The sequence below is a fragment of the Callithrix jacchus genome, chromosome 16 (assembly GCF_049354715.1).
Source record: "Callithrix jacchus isolate 240 chromosome 16, calJac240_pri, whole genome shotgun sequence".
Taxonomy (NCBI): Eukaryota; Metazoa; Chordata; class Mammalia; order Primates; family Cebidae; genus Callithrix; species Callithrix jacchus.
Genome location: NC_133517.1, coordinates 30,371,132 through 30,394,520, shown reverse-complemented (window position 1 = coordinate 30,394,520; position 23,389 = coordinate 30,371,132). Strand labels below are relative to the sequence as shown.

Genomic DNA, 23,389 nt, shown 5'->3' with positions numbered 1-23,389 from the left:
GTGTGGAGAAGATGTGTATATGGAGACTGTGTCTTAAGGGAGAATGTACTAAGGGAAATAAGAAGTCTGGTAGGGACACAGGAGAAGGCAATATTAATACTTCTTGGGGGAAATCCAGGCCTTACTAGAGATCCTTCTACACACTTTCCCCCGGCTCCTCATTTTGAGTGTTTCTTTTGGATTAAGCATTTTCTCTATCTTGTGGCAGGCCTCATCAAGACTGGTATGTGCATCTGTGTTTGGTTTTATCAGATGATCTTCTACCTATTTTGGGTTTACCCTTTGTTTCTAATTCCTTGCTTAGCTTCTGAGTTCTTCCACAGCACTGTCTGATATCCTGCATGTTAGTTCTTTGTTTTTCCTACTCAACTGAAAATTATTAATGCAAAGTTATATTAGCAAAATGGGCATAACCAAAATTACCACTGCCGTGGTAGTTAATGAGCAGAGGTCTCCCATTTGCTCTCCGCTCGTCAATCTCTCTCCTGCCCTTTCAAGGCAGATGAGTTGCTGACTCACTAATTTCCCACATGTTGCAGTCTTTTCCTGTGATGCAGAAAAACAATTCACTCCTGAAGTGACTGAATTGTTTAAGTAGTTTTGAGAGCTAATTGCTTTAAAAAATACAAAGGTTTGAATAATATAGATAAATATTTTCCTTAACTACCCCCACCACCTTATTGCAGTCAGTATTCTTAGATATAACAAACAATATGAGTTTGATCTATAGTCTTCCAGACTTTGTTCCCATGCATTGACCTGTGTGCGTGTGTGTGTTAGTTTTGTGCTGTTTTCTAACAACTCAGCTGCCAAACGATCAGTGATTAGCACTACTTCATTGTTTTTATTTGTTTTTCTTTTTTCTCTCTTGACTGTCATTCATGTGTTTCTAACTCTCTGTATGCCTAGTATTTTTTGTTTGAATGCCAGGCATTGTTTTAAAAAGCTGTTCATGCTCCATGTTTACCTTCCCTCTGCTAGGCAGATCAGGCTGAAAGACTGATTGATTACCTTAATCCAACCACTGACTAAGTTGCATCAGGACAGGTTGCAATCTTGTTAAACTGTTTTTGTTCTCCCTATTTCAGAAGCATGGACCTTCAGGGCTTTTGATTGTAGTTCTTTGTCTCCTCAGCATTATGGGGTCTGCTTTTGAGAGATTTGGCCTTAGCTCTTTAGTCTTCTGCCCTGTGCATCTCCTGAACCTGATAAATAACTTGATGGGGAGACCAACTCTGTGTTCAAGGCTTCTCTAATCTTCAGTTTTACCGCTGAAGCCCTACATGGTTGCCAGAGGATCCGCTGGTTTCTTTGTCCCAGCGGCTTCCCTCTGCCTGAATCTATCTTAGATTCCATTCTCTAGAATGAGCCAACTCAGGGTGGCAAATGTCCCTGAAGTTGGCTGTATGTCCTCAGCTCACCTCTGAAATTTTTCCTTTCTAGGATTTTACTGTTGTTAGAACTTTTGGCTTGTCTTTCTAGTGTCCTTAAATTTGTAATTTTTATAATTTATTTAACTTTTCTAGTTGTTTTTGGTGGGTGTGTTGGCCTGCCATGAACACCTCCATTATACTTAGAAGTAGAACTTTTTCCCCATTGCTTTTAACTCCTTCAGATTCTTTCATTGCATGATGTATTGTCTACATTGGTTTATTTGGACATTTCCTTATTTATAGACATGTTGATTTTGTTTTTTGATTTTTCACTGTTACAGTCTTATAATTAAAAATGAAGTACATACATATTGTATCCTTCTTTATAGCAATTACTAATATCTGGAATTTCTGGATTAAAAATATGGATTTTTAATTTTAATAGTACCAAATTGTCCTCCAAAAAGACTTAAATTTAAATCTCAGGGTTTGAGGCTTCTCTTCAAATAAACCAAGCCTATCTCTGATCTAATAGGTTGGTCCTAGTACCAAAAAGTTCTAGGAACGTTGAGAGGTCTATTAACTCTTTGAGAGACTCTGAGCACACTGAAAGCTTGCTTACCTGCTATTTTGTTGTCCTTGCCACTCTTACCTCAGTGCTCTCCTGTGGGTACATGTAGTATTTTTACAATGTGTGCAGTGATCATGCCATGGTTTACACGAGTTTAACACATTTTCTAAGACACCAAGTCAGTGATGTAGATACTGAGGAGATATTTGGTAGAAAAAGCCAAATCACTAATAATAGCATATTTTCAATACAGGCAATTTCTCAGTTGAAAAGCTTAGCTGTTATTGCTATGGCCATAGCTTCAAAGCTGTGAGGTTTGCTTTTTATTTATATTGGTTATTTTCCCATGTGCTTATAAAAACCAGTTCTTTGGATGGTTCACTCAGTGTATTTGAATACCTTTTCCAATTCTCTGAAGCTCCTTGATCCAGTAGCAGTTTCTTTCCTTGCCAGACCATGAGGAGTGGGAAGGTAGCTTTTTCTAAGTAGTCATTGATTGGTATTGAGCAGTGGGAAAGGTTGCAGCTGGTGAACATGAGATGTGCAAATATGTTCAGCCAACAGGAGCTCTTCCAGTTCATAGGGTGGATCTGCTGGGATACTTGTCTTGGGTCTCCTTTCACTTCAGAATGGAATTAAGATCCTGGCTCAATAGGTAGGAAGCAGGATAAGTCTTAGGCCTCTGGACACTTAACCTAAAATTCTAAAGAAAAAAATTCTTATTCCTTTTTTCCTTTTCAATGGCTTACCTTTAAGCAGCATTAATATACTGCCTATTGTACTGAAGCAAGACACTGTAGTACCTATTTTCAAAACTAGTAAATGGATTTGCACTGAGTGTCTTACTAATAAATGCTGGTTTATTTTGAATTTAAAGAATGCATTTTGATTTTGTACTGACTATTTAACTGTTTGAAATATAATGGAGGAAGGGTCAGAAATAAAGCAGTCTTTCTTTCTTCTGGACTCATTGATTTATTCACTCTTCTTTAAGCAGTTGTTAAATCCCTCTTATGCATTTGACATTGGGTTTTGCACTAGTGATAGAAAAATGAATAAGACTGTTATCTTTTTTGGTACTGCATCATTTAAATTGTCTAGATTGCACTTCTAAGCCAGCATGAACAATTCAGAATATAAAAATTAAAAACCAAACTAAGAAACTCTAGTTTGGAACAAAATTATATATCCAGTTGTCTAAGAAGGGGCTTTGCTTTTTACCAGTAATTTAGAATTTTATGACTAAGACTAAGCAGAAAATTGGGAAGAATGGTGAAAAGGGCAAGAAATTAATGTAGTGGGGTCAGAGCTGAGAGGATAAAATGTAAATGGAAGGGAAAAAGCAGTAAGGATTGAGGAAAGTTGTCTAGGTCACTAAGCTTACAAGATCTTCTATTTCCCAATTAGTGCATTGTGACCCTGAAGACAAGGGTACATGATGAGGGTATCACTGGGGTGTGACAGATTCTTCACATTCTCACTTCCCTTTGCTAATTCTGGTATCAGAATTTGTTGCAGAGAACATACTCAACCATGCATGGAGATACATATTTAAACCATATGTTTAAATCCATACTTATTTATTAAACAAAAATTAGATGTTTACTCCAAATATCTGGTACTCATTGCTACCTTCAGGGGTCATAATGCATGACAAACACGAAGGACCAGCACTCTGAGAATGAGAAGCCTAGAGATAGGCCAGGCTGGGGTAGTGCCAACCCCAACATAAAATAGAATATGATTAGGACTTTAAAGGAAATACAAAAAAATACTGTGGGCACTCAGAAAGAAAGGCACTTTTGGTTGTTGTGGGTATGGGTAGAGGGAGAAAGCACAAACAACTCAGAGAAACTTTCACGAAGGAGGTAGTACTGTAACTGACTACAGAAAATGATTTGAATGTCAACAAGTGATGGGATCTCAACATGGGTGAAGGATACAGGTGTCATGGGTGAGGTAATGGCATAAGAAAAGCCCTGAAGGAGGACAGCTTGTTTGATGACTAGCAGTGTGTGTTTCAGGATGTGGGGTGGAGGATGCAGAAAAACAATGTATTTTGAGACCACACAACTATGCCTTTAAATTCCAGTCATTTTGCTTTAAATATGGAGCCATGCCTAGGTTGCCTAGCCTTTCAAAATCTCAGATTACTCATCTTTAATATGGGGACAATAATATTGATTTTTGCATTTGTTTGTGTGTGTGTGTGGGTGAGAGAGACAGAGAGAGAGAGAAAGAGAGAAAGAGGAGAGAAAGACTGGTTATAATCTATATAAACCTTCCAGTGCTCAATAAATGGTAGCAATTACTATGGCAAGTGGTTAGGCTGTCTCAGTTTTGGACAGTGTGTTAGATAAAATCAGTAAAATAATTTGATCAAATTTCGGGTGGTTGTAAAGGAGCTGGATTAGGAATATGGATTTACTTTGATAGGCATTAGAAAGCCATTGAAAATTTTTTCATCAGGGAATGATGTGATTAGGGCTTAGAATAGCAGTGCTGATTCTAGATACATTGTAGAGCTACGACCTAAAGGAGTAGAAGAATTAGATATGAACCACGGTGTCAGACACCTGTATATCTGTTCTTGACTTTCTTACAGTTACAAAAACCTTGATTTTTAGCTGAAACATGGCTATCTAAAATAAAGACCCTATTTACCTGTTTTGCTTGTGGCTAAGTGTGGCCATGTGACAACGTTCTGGCCAGAAGTACCATGCAGTAGCATACCCAAAAGATGGCTGGCTCACCATTTACCTCTTTCTTCTTTATCACTTCCTCCATCCTGCTTCTCAGATTATCTGCCATCTTGGTCTAGATCCAGCTGCTAATTTGGACCTTAGCAGTATTGGAGGGATGAGCTGGTAGAAGCCTGATTCCCAAAGAACTTCATGGAGCAGAATTCTGTCATTCCATCCCTTGACTAAACTTCACCAGTCTTCCACATGAGAAAAGAATAAACTACCTTGTTGAAATCTCTGAGATTTTGATTTTCTGTTACATGCCATTGATCTTACAATCTGATTCTACCCAATTCAGATATGGGGGAAATAAATGAATAGGAACTTAGTTTCTAGGATTTCAAGTCAGTAGCCATTATAGGAATATACGGAAACATGTTTGGAGCAGGACAAAGATGATGGTTTTGGTCTGGGATTCAATCCAGGTGGAGATGTCAGGTAATTGGAAACAAATGTCAGGAGCTTCAAAGAGAGGCCAGAGTTGGAGGTTTAGAGTTGGGGTGGGAAAGCGGACTTCAAATAGCTCTGATAGTTGAATGTATGAGCGGAGAAGAAATTTTTGAGGGATAAAAGTATTAAAAGAGTACAAAACCCTAAGGGCTGACCCTGGGCTAAGTGTCTGCTTATACAGGTGGAGGAGGCAACAGAGATCATGAAATTGGGCAGGAGGAGAAATGTGGTGAAGGTGAAGGGTAAAGGGAAGAAGAGTTGAGGCTGAATTAACGACCTTATTTCTTTTGCACATGGCATGTAGGAGAGGAAAAGAATTTCTAGGTTTCTCAAAGTCAAAAATGTACTGATTATATGTATTTGCTCCATTAATAAATACAGTGCTATTTTGTTTAGTGTTTCAGGAAATGCCGTGATTCCCACATTGTTTTTTACTTTTTTTTTTTTTTTTTTTTTTTGAGACGGAGTTTCGCTCTTGTTACCCAGGCTGGAGTGCAATGGCGCAATCTCGACTCACCACAACCTCCACCTCCTGGGTTCAGGCAATTCTCCTGCCTCAGCCTCCTGAGTAGCTGGGATTACATGCGTGAGCCATCGTCCCCAGTTAATTTTTTGTATTCTTAGTAGAGATGGGGTTTCACCATGTTGACCAGGATGGTCTTGATCTCTTGACCTCCTGATCCACTGGCCTCGGCCTCCCAAAGTGCTGGGATTACAGGCGTTAGCCACCGCGCCTAGCCCTGTTTTCCACTTTTAATGCTTGGTAACAACTTTGCTAGGCTCTCCTCAGGTGAGTAGCTACATGCCAAAGTGTCTTAGCAACAACATTGACAAGGAATTTTATGGAGAATGAATGGTCTTGATTGGCAAGTCACTTAATGGCTTTTAAAGTTACGAGCAGATAATCATACTGCATAAGTGACAGACTCTGAAGTCTGAGACCTCATGAATAGCTTTGGTGTTGGCATCAGATAAAATTACTAACAAATTAGATCTGACATATTTTAATGCTATGTATAATTATTGTTGGTCTTTATGATTATAGGCTACATGGTAACTGGCTATCTCTGGTAATAGCCAGTATTACTTTTGTCTGGACATACACCACACATTTATGGAAACACCTGGAAGAATGATTTTGAGAATTGAGAGAAAGGGTGGTTTGTGCCAAGAGGAAGGTATGGGGAAGGTGGACACCATTCCCTTCTCACTTCCTAACCAGCTTATTCTGAAGTTAGAGGTCTGCAGTGCCTCACCCTGTCAGGCTGACTTAAGCACCTGGTATGTTTAGCTCTTCTAGTCCTCACTCTCCAGAATGTGGCCAGAATGTTTGCTGGCCACATTCTTTCAGTTGGAGAGGGTGGAAAATATTGCCATCTGGGGTTCTCTGATTTCCTGAAAGTTCTTTGAGACTTTATGCTTAGCCCCACCCAAAGCTTTTCCTTCACCCCAAGAGGAGACAAGGAGGCTGCAGACCACAGAAACTTCAGAGATTGTGATTTATATGGACTCATCAGAAGTCGAAAGGGGCATGTCTGTGTTCTTAAAGGGTACAGGAACCTTGGAGAGCCAGCTGGCTCAAGAAGCAGTATACACAATGGCTAGGTGTTCTGTATGTTCAAAGATAAATCAATGCAGAGTGCAAGATTATAGGAAACCCAAAAGGATCACAAATCGTGGTAAGAAAACATTCCATTCATTGCCATATTTTCAAAATCTAGAAGAGTGCCCCAATCAATGTTAAATGAGCTTCTAATAAATATCTTTATTTTAGTAATATTAAAAAATGCATCCTAAATCTACTTTTCCTCTGTATTTCCAAACAAGGAAATAAGCACCAATAGCTAATTTGGAGGATTAAGATGAGGGATGAGGCACAGCATGAGGAGCAGAGTGAGAGCATGTTTCTCCCAGAAAACATTTATTGTATGTATTGATTCAAATTCCAGTTCCTTTCATTCCTAGTTGTGTGATATTGGGCAAATTACTTGAATTTGAGCCAAAGTGTCTCCACTGTTGAACTGAGTAACAATATCTACTTCATAAGATTATTGTGAAAAGTAGGTAGAATTTATGAGTCACTTAGTAAATTCTGAGTGACACAGTATTAGGTGTTATTACTGATATTAATAATAATAAAATAATGAAAATTGGAATGTGGCCAGGGAGTGGTGAGGAGTCACACCATTGGTGTGAAAGCTGGATCTCAATGTCAGTTTATCTGGATCATATGGTAACTCTGTCTCTCCAGGATTTAACTGAGAATCAACAGCTCCCTTAACAACAGCTGAGTTCTATCCCGTTTGAACACTTAAACAGGCTAGTTCTCTCACTCAGTGAGAGCCTGTGAGTCTGCCTGATGTAGAGAGGCAGGTGTTGAGAGTAAACCACCAGAGTGGGCTGTCTTTATCTTGGGGAAGAAGAACAGAGAAGGAGGTTTTCCACACCAGTCTGACTTCGCGCTGAGCAGCATATAGATGTGTACCCAGGTATCTCATGCCTTGTGCCCAGCAGGACCCTTCCTGGTGTGTATGGTCGATATGCTACCCTGTGGAGGGTGGCTATTTATTGAATTCCTATTCCACTCAACTTCAGTTCATCTGACTTTGGAGGGGTGGCAACACGCCCTTGTCTCTTAAGCTGAGCTTTCTCTGGAATTGCTATGTGACTGGTTCTTTGACAGACTTGGTTAGAAATTCAGATGATATTGATTTAAAATAGACCCATGGGGTTTGAGAACACAGCACAGAGGAGGAGAGGTTAAATTTTTTCTAAATTCAAGTTATCAGTACTAAATCCATCATCCCCCATTAACAGGCATAATAATGAAAACAATAAAGTATATCTTTTTCACTCCATTCACTCATTTATTCATGAAATATTTATTAAGTACCTACATACTAGGGTGTATACTAAATACTAGACATATGTAGATATATAGATATATAGGTAAACTGTGTCTGTCTTAGGGAGTAAGGTAGAAAGCCTGAGGGTGGCATACAGTTTAGTCTGGCAAATAAATCTCAGCAACCTTTTGGAAACATGAAATTGTTTTCCTTAGAGGCAAAAATTACATTGGTTTTGGTCACAGATATAGCCTACCTCCATTGCCTGCCATAGAACCTGGATCAGCTAAGTACCCAGTAGATGTTTTTTCAATTGGCTTAATATTTCTAATTGCATGATTAAGTGGCCAGAATGAGTTAATTTAACCTATGAGTCCTTTTCACTCCTTTTATGAAGCTAGAAACTTACTCTTGTCAGTCAACCTGGTAACCAGACATTTAAATTCTGGTAATTGGTAAATATGCCTTGTCACGGGTTTGTTGAATGATTTATGTTTCATAAAAACAGGAGGTTCATGACAAGCTCAGCAAATCTGTTGGCAGTTTTAAGATATCACACCAGGTAGTTTAGGGAAATTTCTCAGCAAATGAGACCCTTTAGATTATATAATATTCTTGCAAGGCAACTAGGAAAAATAATTTTTAAAATTATGTCTGTTTTGCTATATTTAAAAGCAGAAATTATCTGATTATGGAGAATTGATTAAATATTTGACAGCATTTTTGTATGATTTAACATATTTATAGGCATTAATTTCTCACATAATTTAACTTATAGCTCTAAGTGTAGAATTAATAGTTTGCCTTTGATTACAGTTTTTTTGGTGTTAACTTTCGTCTACTTTGGATGATTTGACTTAGCCCTCCTTTTTAAAATTCAAACTCTAAATTTAAGGCTATACCTCACCATAGTGTTTATGAAGTGAATTAAATCTTGCAGAATGTTCCAGTGCAATCTGAAACTACAGCGACTACTTGAGGTTTTATGTCTGAAAAGTGTTTTGATCAGTGATGGATTTGGAATTATTGCCAGCTGATTCCTGAATCTTTAGGCCTAGGCCTTAGGAACACATTATCCAGATGTTTATAAAATGCCATTTTACTAATGTCCTGTTTATACTTTGACTTCGTGGTTTAAAAAAAATACATTTTCCTACTTCAAAGTACCAAATGAAAGTAGTTTACATCAACTAAACACTGCATTTCAGCTGCCCAACAGTCCCTACCCCTGAATCCTTCTGCCTTAAAGGCATTTATTTCCTATCATCACCTATTTTCTCCAAGACACATGAGAAGAATGCAGCCTATTTTGTGGAATTTTGTGTGAATGCTAAGTTCTTGGCAATGTTGTACACCTTCCCTAGCTCTTCTATTTTCTCTAAAAAGCATTCTCTTTTCGAAAGAAAAATGTAATTTCTCAGTTTCTTAAACCAGATTATTAATTAAAACTGAAAAATGAAGGAACACCCACTAATTCTTCAAAGCTCTGCAACACAATTGAATCCTTTGAAAATCTGTCTGCTTAACTCATCGCTATTAATCAGTTTAAGACTATTCTGAAAAGGTACTGAGAGAAAAAAATAGAATAAAAATGGAGGAATAAAGCAATATTGAGCTGACAGTTTATAGCCAGGTTGGTAGAGTAAAAAAGCAGTTGAACTTACAGCTTTTTAAAAAATTAAGAATGTTACATAGGTTGATGTTATTTTTATTATTACAAATGTAATATTTACTCGTTTTACAAACTAAAAAAATGTAGAAATAGTAAAGAACATAGAATTCATCCATTTTCCCACCACCCAGACAAAATCACTTTTACCTTTTCCCCGATTTTTAAGTCATTTTTTGCTACATAATCAATTTGCATAAATACAAAATTGAGTTAATGGTTTATGCACAATTTTGAAACATGTTTTAATCATTTTCTTTTGGCATTAAATATTCTTCAAAATATGTTTTTAGTGGCTGCAGAGTTACCTGTTACGACTTTCCCATCCTTTACTTGGTCTTTAGTGTCTTTTTATGGTGCCCAGTTTCAGTCTCATGTTGATCTCCTTCTACTCCTGGTCTTCACTGAGTAATCTTGGCTCACTGTGGTAATCATTAGTTCACTGTGGTAATCATTAGGACTAGTTTCTAGATGTTTCTGGCTCTTCACCTGCACATAAAACAGGGCCATACATTCCAGTCTCTTGGACTTTGGTTGAGGCCATGTGACTTTTTCTAACCAATGAGATGTGAGTAGAACATTTAATTACTGATGAGAGAGACCTTTCAGAGTGCTATACTCTTTGCCACATTGACTGGCAGCATTCCACAGAATGGCTGCTCCATTAGCCTGGATCCTAGAGTGAGGTTGAGGCCAACATGAACACATAACTGGCCTGGGATGGATAGGTAATGTGAGAAGAAAACAAAACTTTGTTTCAGCTAATGAAATCTTACCGGCTCTTTGTTATCAGTGTAAGTTTACCTGTCTTAACTGATACACTGATCATTTATATTTAGATTGGGAATCTGATTTAAAACTTCTAGTCATCTTATAGACTCATGTTCACCTTTCCATCTATAAATTATATGACAGGTCATTGTTTACACTTTCTCAAACAATTGGGGAATATTTGCCCTATGCATCTGTTTTCAGAGCATTTCTTGAGCTGACTTCAAGCATATTCAATAACTCATATAACACTCGCACCTTCATTCTCACAATGTTAATGATTAGCCTTGTCCATACGTTTCTGTTGCCTTGGAAAATGTTGATAGAAATTTTATGGTAAAGACTGATTTTTTAAAGTATAAATTTTGTAGTTGTATGAAAATGAGAAAATTCATAAGGAAAAAGTCCAGTCATTTCCCCTTCCATTCAAACCTATTTTTAGTATCTCATCTTTCCTCTATTCCCTGTGTATAAAACTTTATGTTGCTTGTCATAGTTTATATACCACTTGACATTTTCTATATGTGTCAAAAATTTTCATGTTTTTTCTACACTTCATAATTAACATTTTAATGGCTGCAAAATATTCCACTGAAATTGAACACTGTAATTTATACTACAATTTCCTTATTACTGGCTTTTTAGTTTGCTTCAATTTTTTTGAAATACTGTTGGAATAAATAATTTTTAGATTATTTTAAAACAAATATACTAGAATGTATACATCTAATCAGTATTACCATATAAATAACTTCTAAGTCTAAATACATATTCTGATGCAGTTACCATTGATATAAACACTTCTAATCTCTTTTAAAATTGTCTTTATGGCCAACCGATGAGCTACAAATTAAAAGTGTCTCATTATTTTATAATTTATCTTGGTTTGGCCCCCAAATAATTCATTCATTTTGTTAATCATATTTTGGCTGTTTTCAAAAATCAATTCTAATTTTAAAGCACCAAATTTTGCCTTCATTTAGACCATTTGGAAGGCTGCCAAATGCTCTGAAGGTAATTTCAGAGGAAAGGTTCCAAAAATGTTTAGAGCAATGGGCAATTGCTGCAATGACTGTGCAGTCTACCGTAGTGATGGTTTTAGAGAAAAAAAAACACCCCTTTTTAAATGTGAGTTTGAGTAGGTTTCTCACTGTAATCATTAAATCCATAACTCTATAGTCACACTTGGTATAGTTCTAATATTGTTCCAAATAAATGCCAGTTGCTTAATAGCAGGGACTGATTCTTTCATGGCTTCTACATTAGTGTCTTGCATATGGTAAGTACTGAGGTATATTTGTGATCAAGTCTATAAAAGTGATCCCTGTTAAGATCATACTTTTCCAGTGACAAGGACCTATATTTGAGTAAATCCTTTCTTCTGGTGAAGTCTTGAAGTCTCCAGTACTCTACAGCATTAGCATTACTTGGGAATTTGTTAGAAATAAAAGTTCTCTGGCCTTACCCTGGACCTACTGAATCAGAAATTTTAGAGGTTGGACCAGCAATCTATTTTATCAAGCCCTCCATGTTATTCTAACACATAATAACTAAATGGTAATGTTAGCCTGAAGAAAAATGGAAAATAAAGGTCGAAGAGATGATTCTATAATGAAAGAAAGTTGGTTTTAGAGGCCACAGACTAGCCAAATTTGATAAACATCTTCAGAGCACCTACTGTGGTCCAGAAATTGTTCTTGTAGACACTAGGTACACTAAAGCAATATAGATAGTATCTATCCAGAAGACATAAATGTGTGTAAATGGATATAAAATAAATACAATGCTGAGTGATACTTCAGTATAGAAGAATATGCAAAATATGGGTGTTGATGATCATAACTACCATTTATAAACCACATATTATCTGTCAGGCACAGTAGACTGCTTTATGTATATTATTTTTTCGGTATGTTTATCAGAAGGAATATAAAGATTAAAAGGTGCTGCATTACTTAAATAGTTTTTCTTAAACCTAGAAAGAATAAAAGCCTGGTCTCAAGTTCATTTCCTGCCCAGAGCACTTGACCCATTCATGGTCTCTGTGTTTGTCAGTTCACTTCAGAAATTAGTATATTGGCACCTATCTCAGAATTGATATACAGATTAAATAAGGTCATGTATGAAACTATTTAGCTCAGTATATATCATAAATATTCATTAGATAGTAATAATTTTTATTGCTATTAACAGTAATCATCATCATCACTAGAGGGGTAAGGGGCAATATCAGATAGATTCTATAGAGGTTAAAAGCATGACTCCAGCCAGATTGCCAGGGTTCAGTTCTGTCTTTGTCAACTTCTAGCTGTGAGATCATGGGCTTAGCCTCTCCGTGTTTCAGTTTTGTCATCTGTACAATGGGGACAGTAAGAGTCCTTCACAGGTCTCTTAAAATCACAGATTTTAAATCAAAGGTCATCCATTCTTACTTCATAGAATTATGTTATTTAAGCAAATATACTGATAATGATGCACATAGGCTGTTTGTATAGATTATTTTCCTCATTTAAATTCACTAAGTTCTGATTTCTTATCGGTGCCAGAAGTTTTCAGAATTAATTCTGTGCCCTTCTATATTATTGTGTGGGAAAAATATCTCACATACAACTTTTCTAAAGATTAGAAGACTAAAATTAATGTGTCTATTGCCTCAAGGCAGAGAAGATGTACACAAATGTGAATAAACAGTTAAAACATTAACAGACTTATTGGAAGAGTCCTTGAACACATATGCAATTGACATCAAGAAAATATTAGGTTTGTAATTCTCCCTAGATTATACATTGATGGGATAGCACTACAGAGATTCAGCTGCAAGTATGTCATGTAACTGATGGTGTAAGGAAAGTACATTTCAATACCCTTCTAATAATTTGCCACAAGTAATCAAATCCCTAGGAGCTAGAATTTCAAGGACTCAAATTGTTACTGTTATAGCTTCAGGCTTTGCTTTCAGGTTTTTCTTTTTCCACAGGCTGTGGCACATATTTTTTAAGAATTTAACTCTATTTGTTGGTAATGCTGCAGTTTGCTTGATTACAGTTTAAAAGAGTGACCGTGTTTTTCAAAGAACCTGGTGAATATTAACTTAGTTTACATTATTGCAAACTCATGTTCAATCTCTATCTTGTGTGTACTGTGTTCAGCTATTTTCTTTTAACTTAACATTATTTCATCTACATTTCTATGTACTGCTTTTGATCCATTTACATGTCATAGATGTCTTCTCTTTTGCCACTTCCTCTCCTGAAGTTTGTCTCCTGGGTTTCTTCTAGATTTCAACATATATATAGAGATGCATGCAGAGAACATCTTAGTACAAATTATTTTTTCTTGTTTTACGATATTGCCAAGGAGCTTGTTCTTCGAAGGAAAATAGCAAATATAAAATCAGAATTTTTATAGGTTTGCTACATTTTGGGAGATCATATTCTAGAAAGATCAAACTAATTTAAGTGCCACCAGCATTGGATATACAAACTGGTTATCCCTTATAAATGCTTGGGACCAGAAACTTTTGGATTTTGAATTTTTTCAGATTTTGGAATATTTACATGTACATAATGAGATATCATAGGGATGGGACCCAAGTCTTAAACATGCAGTTCGCTTATGTTTGATATACACCTTATACACATAACCTAAAGGTAATTTCATAAAATATTTTTAATAATTCTGTGCATGAAACAAGATTTTAACTGCATTTTGACTGCCACTGGCCACGGAAGTCAAGTGTGGAGTTCTCCATTGTGGCATCATGTTGGTACTCAAAAAGTTTCAGATCATTTTGGATTCTGGATTTTTGGATTAGGGATACTAAACCTGTATGTGTATTTTTTCCCCAGATTTTATTGTAATTTAGGTGTGTAATAGCTTCTTATAGTAATTTTAATTTAGATTTACTTAGTTGGTAGGAAGTTATATATCTGTGAGAGAAAAGACTTAATATTTACAATTTGAAAATATGTAATGCACTGATTTATTGTTTTGGTCATGGCAAACATTAGGAATATAAATAAAAGAAAAGAAAATTTGACTAGTGGTGGCTGCATTAGTCAGGATTATCAAGCAAAACAAAACCATAGGATGTACAAGTAAGCAGAAATTGTAACATACAGTCAAATGAAATTGGAAAGGAAACGAGGAAATTCATATGTTTTGTGATGTTTACTGGGGGTTACAGAATGTACAGTAAACACAAAAGCTAATATTTATTCAATACTTTCTAGCTCACAAAATATTAAGTGTAAAATTTTAGCTATTTTAAATTTTCTTTTATTTTTATTTCACAGGCACTTACCTCCTATATCTTTGAATCTTCTTTATATTTTTATGTTTAAGAGAAAAAAGCCAAAGATCTTTCCTGTATGCTGTGGATGTTAAATATCAAACAGTTTTATTCCCATTAACATTTTGGCCATCTTCCTTCTTTCTTGCACTCTTGCGGAGTTGGTTGCATTCCTGTACTTTGGAAGAAGCTACATTTTTCTGACCCTGTAGTAGTGTTCTTACTGAGATCTACAGGTGAACAGAGATATTAAACATGTCGGTTGAGTTTTGTTCATGTGGAGCCTATCGTCAATATGGAATAGAATTCAAGAATTTGACTTTTTCCTGCCTCTCTTCTGCCATTTCAAATGAATCACAGAAATTAGTGAGGAAAGTTAGTCCCATCTCCTCTCTCTTGAGCAGATTTGTGGGAATATTTTAGTGCTTTCTCTTTGTGAATTATGGTGTAAATGAAACTTTGCTTTTGTGTTGTTAATGACAGTTTAAAATTCTGAGACGGATTTTTCTCTTATTGTTGTTAATGACAATATAAAAATCTTAGGTAACTATACTCTCAAGGTGCTAGAGTTTTTTTAAAAAAAAATAAAGTCAATTGTAAATTTTTTAAGAGTTACTTTAAAGTTGATTTTAAATCAAATAAGCTTTTCTAATAAGCAAAATAAGTGTTCTTTAATTAGAAACTTTAAAAAAAAACTCTATGGAAACAAAAGACTGTAGCTTAAAAAGCTCACAATCTTAACAATTTCCACCTCCAGACCTTGTTTTAGGAAACATTCCAAGGCTTTAAACTGTTGTGAATAATTTTTATTTTAGTTAATGTGTTATATGCCCCTGCGCAAACTTACATATTTCTCATTGAGATACATAATTATCCTATGGTTGGATATTTGACATATAAGCTGGCACTTACTTTCAAGGATTGATTTAAGCTTTGCAAATTCTGAAATGCTCAAAGAAACATAGAGTGTCTGGTATCTTTTATAAGAAGCGAGTCAGAACAGCCTAACATTAAGGGAATTTGATGTGTGATAATCAGGTGGGAAATCAAACTTATTTATTTAAACACTACTTTTATTTTATGTAGCTCAAAGGAAAATATTCAGCTGGCTTCAAATGATGTCACTTTGTATAAGATACACAAAACTTTAATGAAATTTGAAAAACTGATTTAAGACTTACATTTGTTCATGTTCATTTTATGTTTGGGGTATACTATCTTGCAAGCACAGACAGCAGCAGGCGTTGCTTTTATACATCTCATAAGCTAGATCTATGGAAGTATAATTTTTAAAAGAAAGATACTAGGATTCTCTCTTTAAAGGAAAATTGGTACTTTAGGATTCTTATTTTGATTTTTATAATAGAGGTTTTATTTGGGATACTATTCAGACACAATAAAATTTACTTGTGCAACTCCATGGTTTTTAGTATATTTACAGAATTGTGCAACCACCATCACTGTCTAATTTTAGGACATTTCATCATTCCCAAAAGAAACCTCTTATCTATTAATATTCCCCTCTCCTCCACCAGCCCGGGGCAACCTAAAATTTACTTTCTATCTAAAACCTAAAATTTATTTTATTTAATTTAGTTTCTATATAGATATACCTGTTCTGGGCATTTCATGTAAATGGAATCTTGCAATATATGGTCTTTTTTGACTAGCTTCTTTCACTTAGAATAATGTTTTCGAAGTTCATGTTGTAGCATGTATCAGAATGTCATTTTGTATTGCTGAGTAGTATTTCATTATATGGATATAGTACTTTTTTTGCACATTTATCAGTTGATATTAAGGTTTTTTTCTACCTTTTGACTATTAAGAATAATGCTGCTATGAATATTTAAGTGCAATTTTTCTCTTGTGGGCATATATTTTCATTTCTCTTGAGTATATACCAAGGAGTAGAATTGCTGGCCCATGTGATAAGTACATGTTTAACTTTTTGAAGAACTGTCAAATTGTTTTCTAGAGTAATTAAACCATTTCACATTTCCACCAGCAATGTACAATGATTCAAATTTTTCTAAATCCTCCCCAATGATTGTTTTTATCTCTTTTTGATAATAGCCATCCTACTAGACGGAAAGTGACATCTCATTGAGATTTTGATTTGCATTTTCCTTATGGCTAATCATGTTCAGCATCTTTTCATGTTATCATAATCTATTTATATATCTTCTTTGGAGAAATGTCTATTCAAATTCTTCGCCCATTTTTATAATTGGATTTTAAAATTATTGAATTGTTAAAAATTTTCATATATCTTAGATACAAGCACCTTGTCAGATATATGATTTGCCAAAGTTTTCTCCCATTCTGTGGGTTGGCTTTTTACTTTTCGATGGTGTCCTCTGAAGCACAAAATTTTAACACTTTGATGGTTCAATTTATCTATTTTTTAATTTTGTTTCTTGTGATTTTGGTGTCTCTAAGAAACAATTTTCTTTCCCAAAGTCATGAAGTTTTATAGTTTTAGCTATTACATATAAGAATATGATTCATTTTGAAATAATTTTTATATATGGCATGATGTAACTTTATTCTTTTGCATGTGGATGTCTGGTTGGCCCAGAAACATTTGTTGAAAATACTCTTCTATTCAACTCTCTAGATATCTTTGTTGAAAATAAATTGACCATTCCTATAAGGGTTTATCTCTGGACTCTCAATTCTACTCTATTGGTTTATATATCTATTCTTATACCAGTACCATGCTATCTTGATTACTACCGTTTTATGGTAAGTTTTAAAATATGGAAGTATGAGTTCTTCAACTTTGTTCTATTTTTTCTAACTTGTTTTGGTTATTTTGAATGCTTTTCCATATTAATTTTATAATCAGCTTGTCAATTTCTTTTTTTTTTTAAAGCAGCTGGAATTTTGATAGAGATTACATTAAATCTGTAGATCAACTTGGGAGGTATTGCCATGGTATCAATATTAAGTCTTTTACTTTATAGACAATGGACATCTTTTCATTTATTTAGATCTTTAATTATTATAACAATATAAATTTTATAGTTTTTATTATAAATTACATGGACTGTTCAGTTAATTTAATATTCAGATTACTCTTTGCTATTGTTTTGCTTTTGCATTGTTTATTGCGGCTGTACAATTGGTTTGTGTATAGTGATCTTTTATCCAGTAATCTTGACAAACTTCTTAATTAGTTCTAATAGGTGTGTATGGTGTGTGTGTGTGTGTGTGTGTCTGTACCTTAGGATTTTCTAGGTATAAGATCATGTCACTCTTTCTAGAAATTTAGCTTTGATATTAGAAATACATTAATACAAAACTAAAGAATTAGAATAAGATTTTATTAAAAATATTTACTTAATCAAGAAAAATATTATATCATCTGTGAAAAGAGATACTTTACTTCTTCTTTTTCAGTATAGAAATTTCTCTTAAATTTCTTTTTTCTTATTTCATTCCCCTGGTTAGAATCTCCAGTAAAATGTTGATTAGGAGTGGGGAGACAAACATGCTTGTCTTATTCCTGATCTCAGGGGAAAAGCATTCAGTCTTTCTCCATTATGTGTGATGTTAGCTGTGGGATATTTGTAGATGCTTTTTATTTGATTGAGGAAGTTCTCTTTCATTAGTTTAATTAGTGATTTTATCATAAAAATGTGTTAGATTTTGTGAAATACTTTTTCAGCATCTACTGAGATAATCATGTGGCACCTACCTTTATTATATTAATATGATATATTACATCAATTGATTTTTGGATATTAAATCAACTTTGTATTCCTGGGATAAATCCCATTTGTATATAATCCTTTTTATATGTTGCTGGTTTTGTTTACTGGTATTTTGTTGAGAAATTTTTGCATCTATGTTTATAAGGGATTTTTGGTCTGTAGTTTTCTTGTGGTATCTTTGTCTGGTTTTGATGACAGTAATGGTGACCTTGTAGGATGAGTTGGGAAGGGTTCCCTCCTCTTCTATTTTTTTGGAAGAGTTTGTAGAGGATTGTTATTAATGTTTAGATATTATTTTGATTTTTGTATGGCTTCCTTGGTAGTTTATTCTTTGCTTTTATTAAACTGCAGATGGGGCTTGTAAATAGCGACAGAAAGGTGGTGTTTATGCTGATTGGTCCCTTTGGAATAATTTTACTACAGTAAAAGTACAGGATTTTAAATAAAACTGAGTCTCCATTTTCCCTCCTATAAAACAATGATAGATGCTCCACCACTGGAAGACATGCTTAGTTGCAAAAACAAATTAAAAGTTTTCATAAATTAAGATTAAAAGATGCCTTTTGGTGCCATTTCATCAGTTGAGTTATGGATGCATGCCCATCTCACTGTCCCCACTTCAAGAAATCTTACCTGTAGCCTACAAGTACAAATCTGTCTAAAACATTACTTAAAAGAGCCTGTTAAGAAGTGTTATACTGACCTTCTCTTGAGTAAGAGTCTGAGAACAAGGAGAGTTTGTTGAATCCCAGACATCACGTAAGGTAATATGAATAATAAATATTTAGATTGTCTTCCTACGTGTTGCAAGGTAATTTTTGGTCATTAATCACTCCACTAACTCACTGGGAAAAATTAGCACTGAAGAAGTAATAACAACTAATGTTTACTAAGTAATTACTATGTGCCAAACACTGTCTAAATCCTTTATGTATACTGTCTCTTTTATTTATCATAGCAATATTATGAGGTCAATGCTAACATTATTCTCCACTTTACAAATGAGGGAATTTAGAAACAAAGAGGTAATCTTAGTTGCAAAGAATGCAGGAGCTGGAATTTGACCTACGTTACGTGACCCCAGAACCTGAACCAGAATTTAGAGTAGATTCTGTGCATCCCAGGGTTCAGATTCAGGGTCTCTGTGATTCAAATTCTGGATTTGGAAGAGAAGTCTTTGTACTCTCTTTTGATGAATAATAAAATTTGCAGTCCACTTTTTAGAAATGTTCATAGATCGTATACTCAGCTGGTACTAATCATTTGAGATTAGACAGTCTCTGCAGGGATAATTGACTAGGCAAGTTAATAAAATAAATATTTAAAATGCATTGAGTGATTATTGTGTTTCAGGGTAAGTGATTTACTTGTATAAATTAATTATTTCTGAAAAATAACTCTATGAAATGGTCTTATTATCACTTACATTTATAGATGATGTCCCTGAAACAAAGATGTGGGTAACTTGCCCTAGGCCAATTAGCAGTAAGTCCAGATTTGGACCCAAGCAGTCTTGCTCCAAACCTGTTTTTAAACATTCTACTTTGCAGTTTCTCTAAGTAAATAGTCACCTGAAATATGGTTACAATAATACAGTCACACCAAGAATGTAGTTAGAGATAAGACTGCATCATTGTGTTTGTGCATGTGGAGACTAGAGTTGCTTCTGTAGGAGATAAACACCAAGATATCCTCCGAAGGAGAGAAATGTGTTGTGAGTGAAAGGGGGAGGGAAGTTGTTCTGTAAATATGTGACCTGAAGCAAATACAGAAATATGAAAAGAAAAAAACAGTTTTCAAAAGGGAAGTTCTTAGCCTATGCTTTAACAGAAGATAGGAATGGACTGTGGCATACACTTGGAAGTTGTGGCAGTTTGGTCCTGAGAGCACTGGTGCAGGACAGTTTGGAGCCATATCTCAGGGGTAAAAAGGACCAGTTTGAAAGAACAATTTTAGAAAATGACTTTGATAAATTTCATTAGTAGATACAGAGGTTGAATCAACAGGAGATTAATATTAGCTTCAATTGTAAGTGCTTCTAGTAATGTAAGAAGCATCTAGAAATTAGGAGGAAAAAATCTGCTGTTGGGATAGTATTTCTCCTTTAGTGCCAAAGTTATAATAGTTTTTTTTCTCTTATGCCAGTAAAATCAAGGGGCTGTGTTTATTCAGCAACTTTTCTTCGTGAGAATATGAATATATTCCCAGACATTGCACTTTTCCTGCGTGGTGTTCTGCAACCAATGTAGAGTTATATATTTAGACCTCTGTGTTTGGGTAGGAAGAGAGTAGGCCCACTGGTAGGCAGTGACCACAGAGCTAAATGTGTCTGGGTCAGTTTTATTCCAGACATGTGGATCTTCTAGTCTGCAACCTTGACAAACTCCAGAGTTCCCTTGTCTCCTTGTACCTTTTGATCATGATGGCACTGCTAATGTCCTTCAGAGTTGGTGGCAATTTGCAACTTTGAAGGATCATCCAAATTATCAAATAATTTATGTATGTTTTCAATGAGATGATTATTAAATTGAAGTTTCTAATTTATTCTTAACAAAAAATAAAAATTACATTCACATCAAAAGCAAATAAATTAATACTACCACCTTTCCTGATTCCCATATGCAAAGAAAGATGAGTGGAAATCAAATGTCAATATACAGGTGCTTTTTAAAAACTCTTTTGATCTATTTCCACTTTCAAGGCAACCTGGTGGCTTTTTCTCTCAAGTCCTCACACAGGTATTCAGGAATATCAGGATGGCGTGCCCAAGATTCCAACAGCCTGTATTACAGTGGAAGATGCAGAAATGATGTCAAGAATGGCTGCTCGTGGGATCAAAATTGTCATTCAGCTAAAGATGGTGGAAAAGACCTACCCAGATGCTGATTCCTTCAACACTGTAGCAGAGATCACTGGGAGCAAATATCCAGAACAGGTAAGTGAAGGAGATGGCTGGCCTGTCTAAGAATACAGTTTTCTGGTCTAATTTGAATTATTAGAGATTGGGAAACTGAGACCATGAAACTACAGAGATGGTCCTCATAGACTCATAGAAGGCAGAAGCTTTATATATATTTTTGTTCATCAAAATTTTACCATGTATACCATCTCACACCAGTCAGAATGGCTGTTACTAAAAAGTCAAAAAATAACAGATGTTGGTGAGGTTGTGGAGAAAAAGGAACACTTACCTGCTGTTGGAGGGACTATAAATTAGTTCAACCCCTGTTGAAAGCAGTTTGAAGATTTCTCAAAGAACTGAAAATAGAATTAGCATTTGACCCAGCCATCTCATTACTGTGTATGTACCCAAAGGAAAGTACATTCATTGTTCTACCAAAGTGATACCTGAACTCACATGTTTATTGCAGCATTATTCACAATAGTAAAGACATGGAATCAACCTAGGTGCCTATCAATGATGGGCTGGATAAAGAAAATGCGGGACATATATACCATGAAATACTACATAGCTGTAGAAATGAATGAAATCATGTCCTTTGCAGCAACATCGGTGCAACTGAAGGCCATTATCCTAAGTGAATTAAAACAAAAGCATATTCTCACTTACAAGTGGGAGCTAATTATTGGGTACATGTGTGCATAAATATTGGAAGAATAGGCAATGGGGACTCCAAAATGGGGGAGGGAAGGAGGGAAGCAAGGTTTAACAAAACTACTTATTGGGTACTACGTTCTCTATTTGGGCGACGGGTTCAACTGAAGCCCAAACCTTAGCCTCACACAATACATTCATATACCCTCTGAATCCAAAGGTAACAAAATAAAAATTTTACCACATTGACTGAAGAAGGGCAAGACTAATTGAAGGGCAGAATGGGATTCATGGTGTGGAAATTGAACCTCGGAACAGTTGAGAGTGGTATTTGTCCATGTGTGTTGTATTTATTCCATTTGAAGTCAGCCTGGCATTTGAGATAAAACCAATAATTAATACTTATTGTGCTTATGTGTCAGTTTTCTATTTTATCCTTTCAAAGCTCAGTGAATTGTGATGTATTTCCTGTATTAGTCTATTATTGCATTGCTATAAAGAAATACCCAAGACTGAGTAATTTATAAGAGGTTTAATTGGCTCACAGTTCTGCAGGCTGTACAGGAAGCATGGTGACATCTGCTTCTGAGAAGGCTTCAGGGAGCTTTCAATCATGGCAGAAGGCAAAGGGGGAGTGAGGTGTCTTACATGGTAGGAGCAGGAGCGAAGGGGAGGGGAGGTGCCACATACTTTTAAACCACCAGATTTCATGAGAACTCACTAACACTAGAACAGCACTAAGTGGATGGTGCTAAATCATTCATGAGAAACAGCCTATTTGATCCAATCACCTCTCACCAGGCCTCACCTCCAACATTGGGGTTTACAATTCCACATGAGATTTGGGCAGGGATGCAGATCTAAATCACATCAATTTTCTTCATTTTATAGGTGAGGAAACAAACCTAGAGGGAAACTCATTTACCCAAGGTCTAGTAGGTCACTAAGAAGGAATTCAAACCCAGCACCTTGTGAATATTTAACCAAGCATTAAACCACAGTTTATGAGCAGTTTCCAGAGCTTATGAATTTATCTGCAAATAAAGGGATGGTATGCAAGTAATTAACAGAATTATTGTGAGGATGAGATTAGGTAAGGCACATCAAATAGCTTTGTCGAGTGTTTGGCACATCACAGCTCAGTGAATGTAAGTTTACTTTGTATGGCATCAAGTGTGCAATAAACACTTTTTATAAGGTTTCTGGTACAAATCTCATACATTAGCAATTGACATTCTAAAAATGGAACTTAAAATGCTATTCAGAAATTTCAAAATTTTGTATTTTGTTTGATGGCATCAGTGAGATGAAGGAAAGAGTGAATAGTGATGGTGTTCCGTGATGGAGAAACAAGTCTTCTGCACATGACTTCTCCCAGACTCAGGACTGAGAGACTCAG

The 23,389-nt window shown here is 35.4% G+C and overlaps 1 protein-coding gene across 4 annotated transcripts in view; it reads left to right on the top strand.

Moving 5' to 3' along the window:
- CPQ (carboxypeptidase Q) overlaps window positions 1-23,389 on the top strand; it is a 557,221-nt gene that overhangs the window by 223,286 nt on the left and 310,546 nt on the right. For all 4 annotated transcript variants that reach the window (XM_035276584.3, XM_078352659.1, XM_078352658.1 and 1 more), the window contains one exon: window positions 21,162-21,369. In XM_035276584.3, coding sequence (XP_035132475.3) covers window positions 21,162-21,369 — 208 coding nt within the window. The remainder of the gene's footprint in view (window positions 1-21,161; window positions 21,370-23,389) is intronic.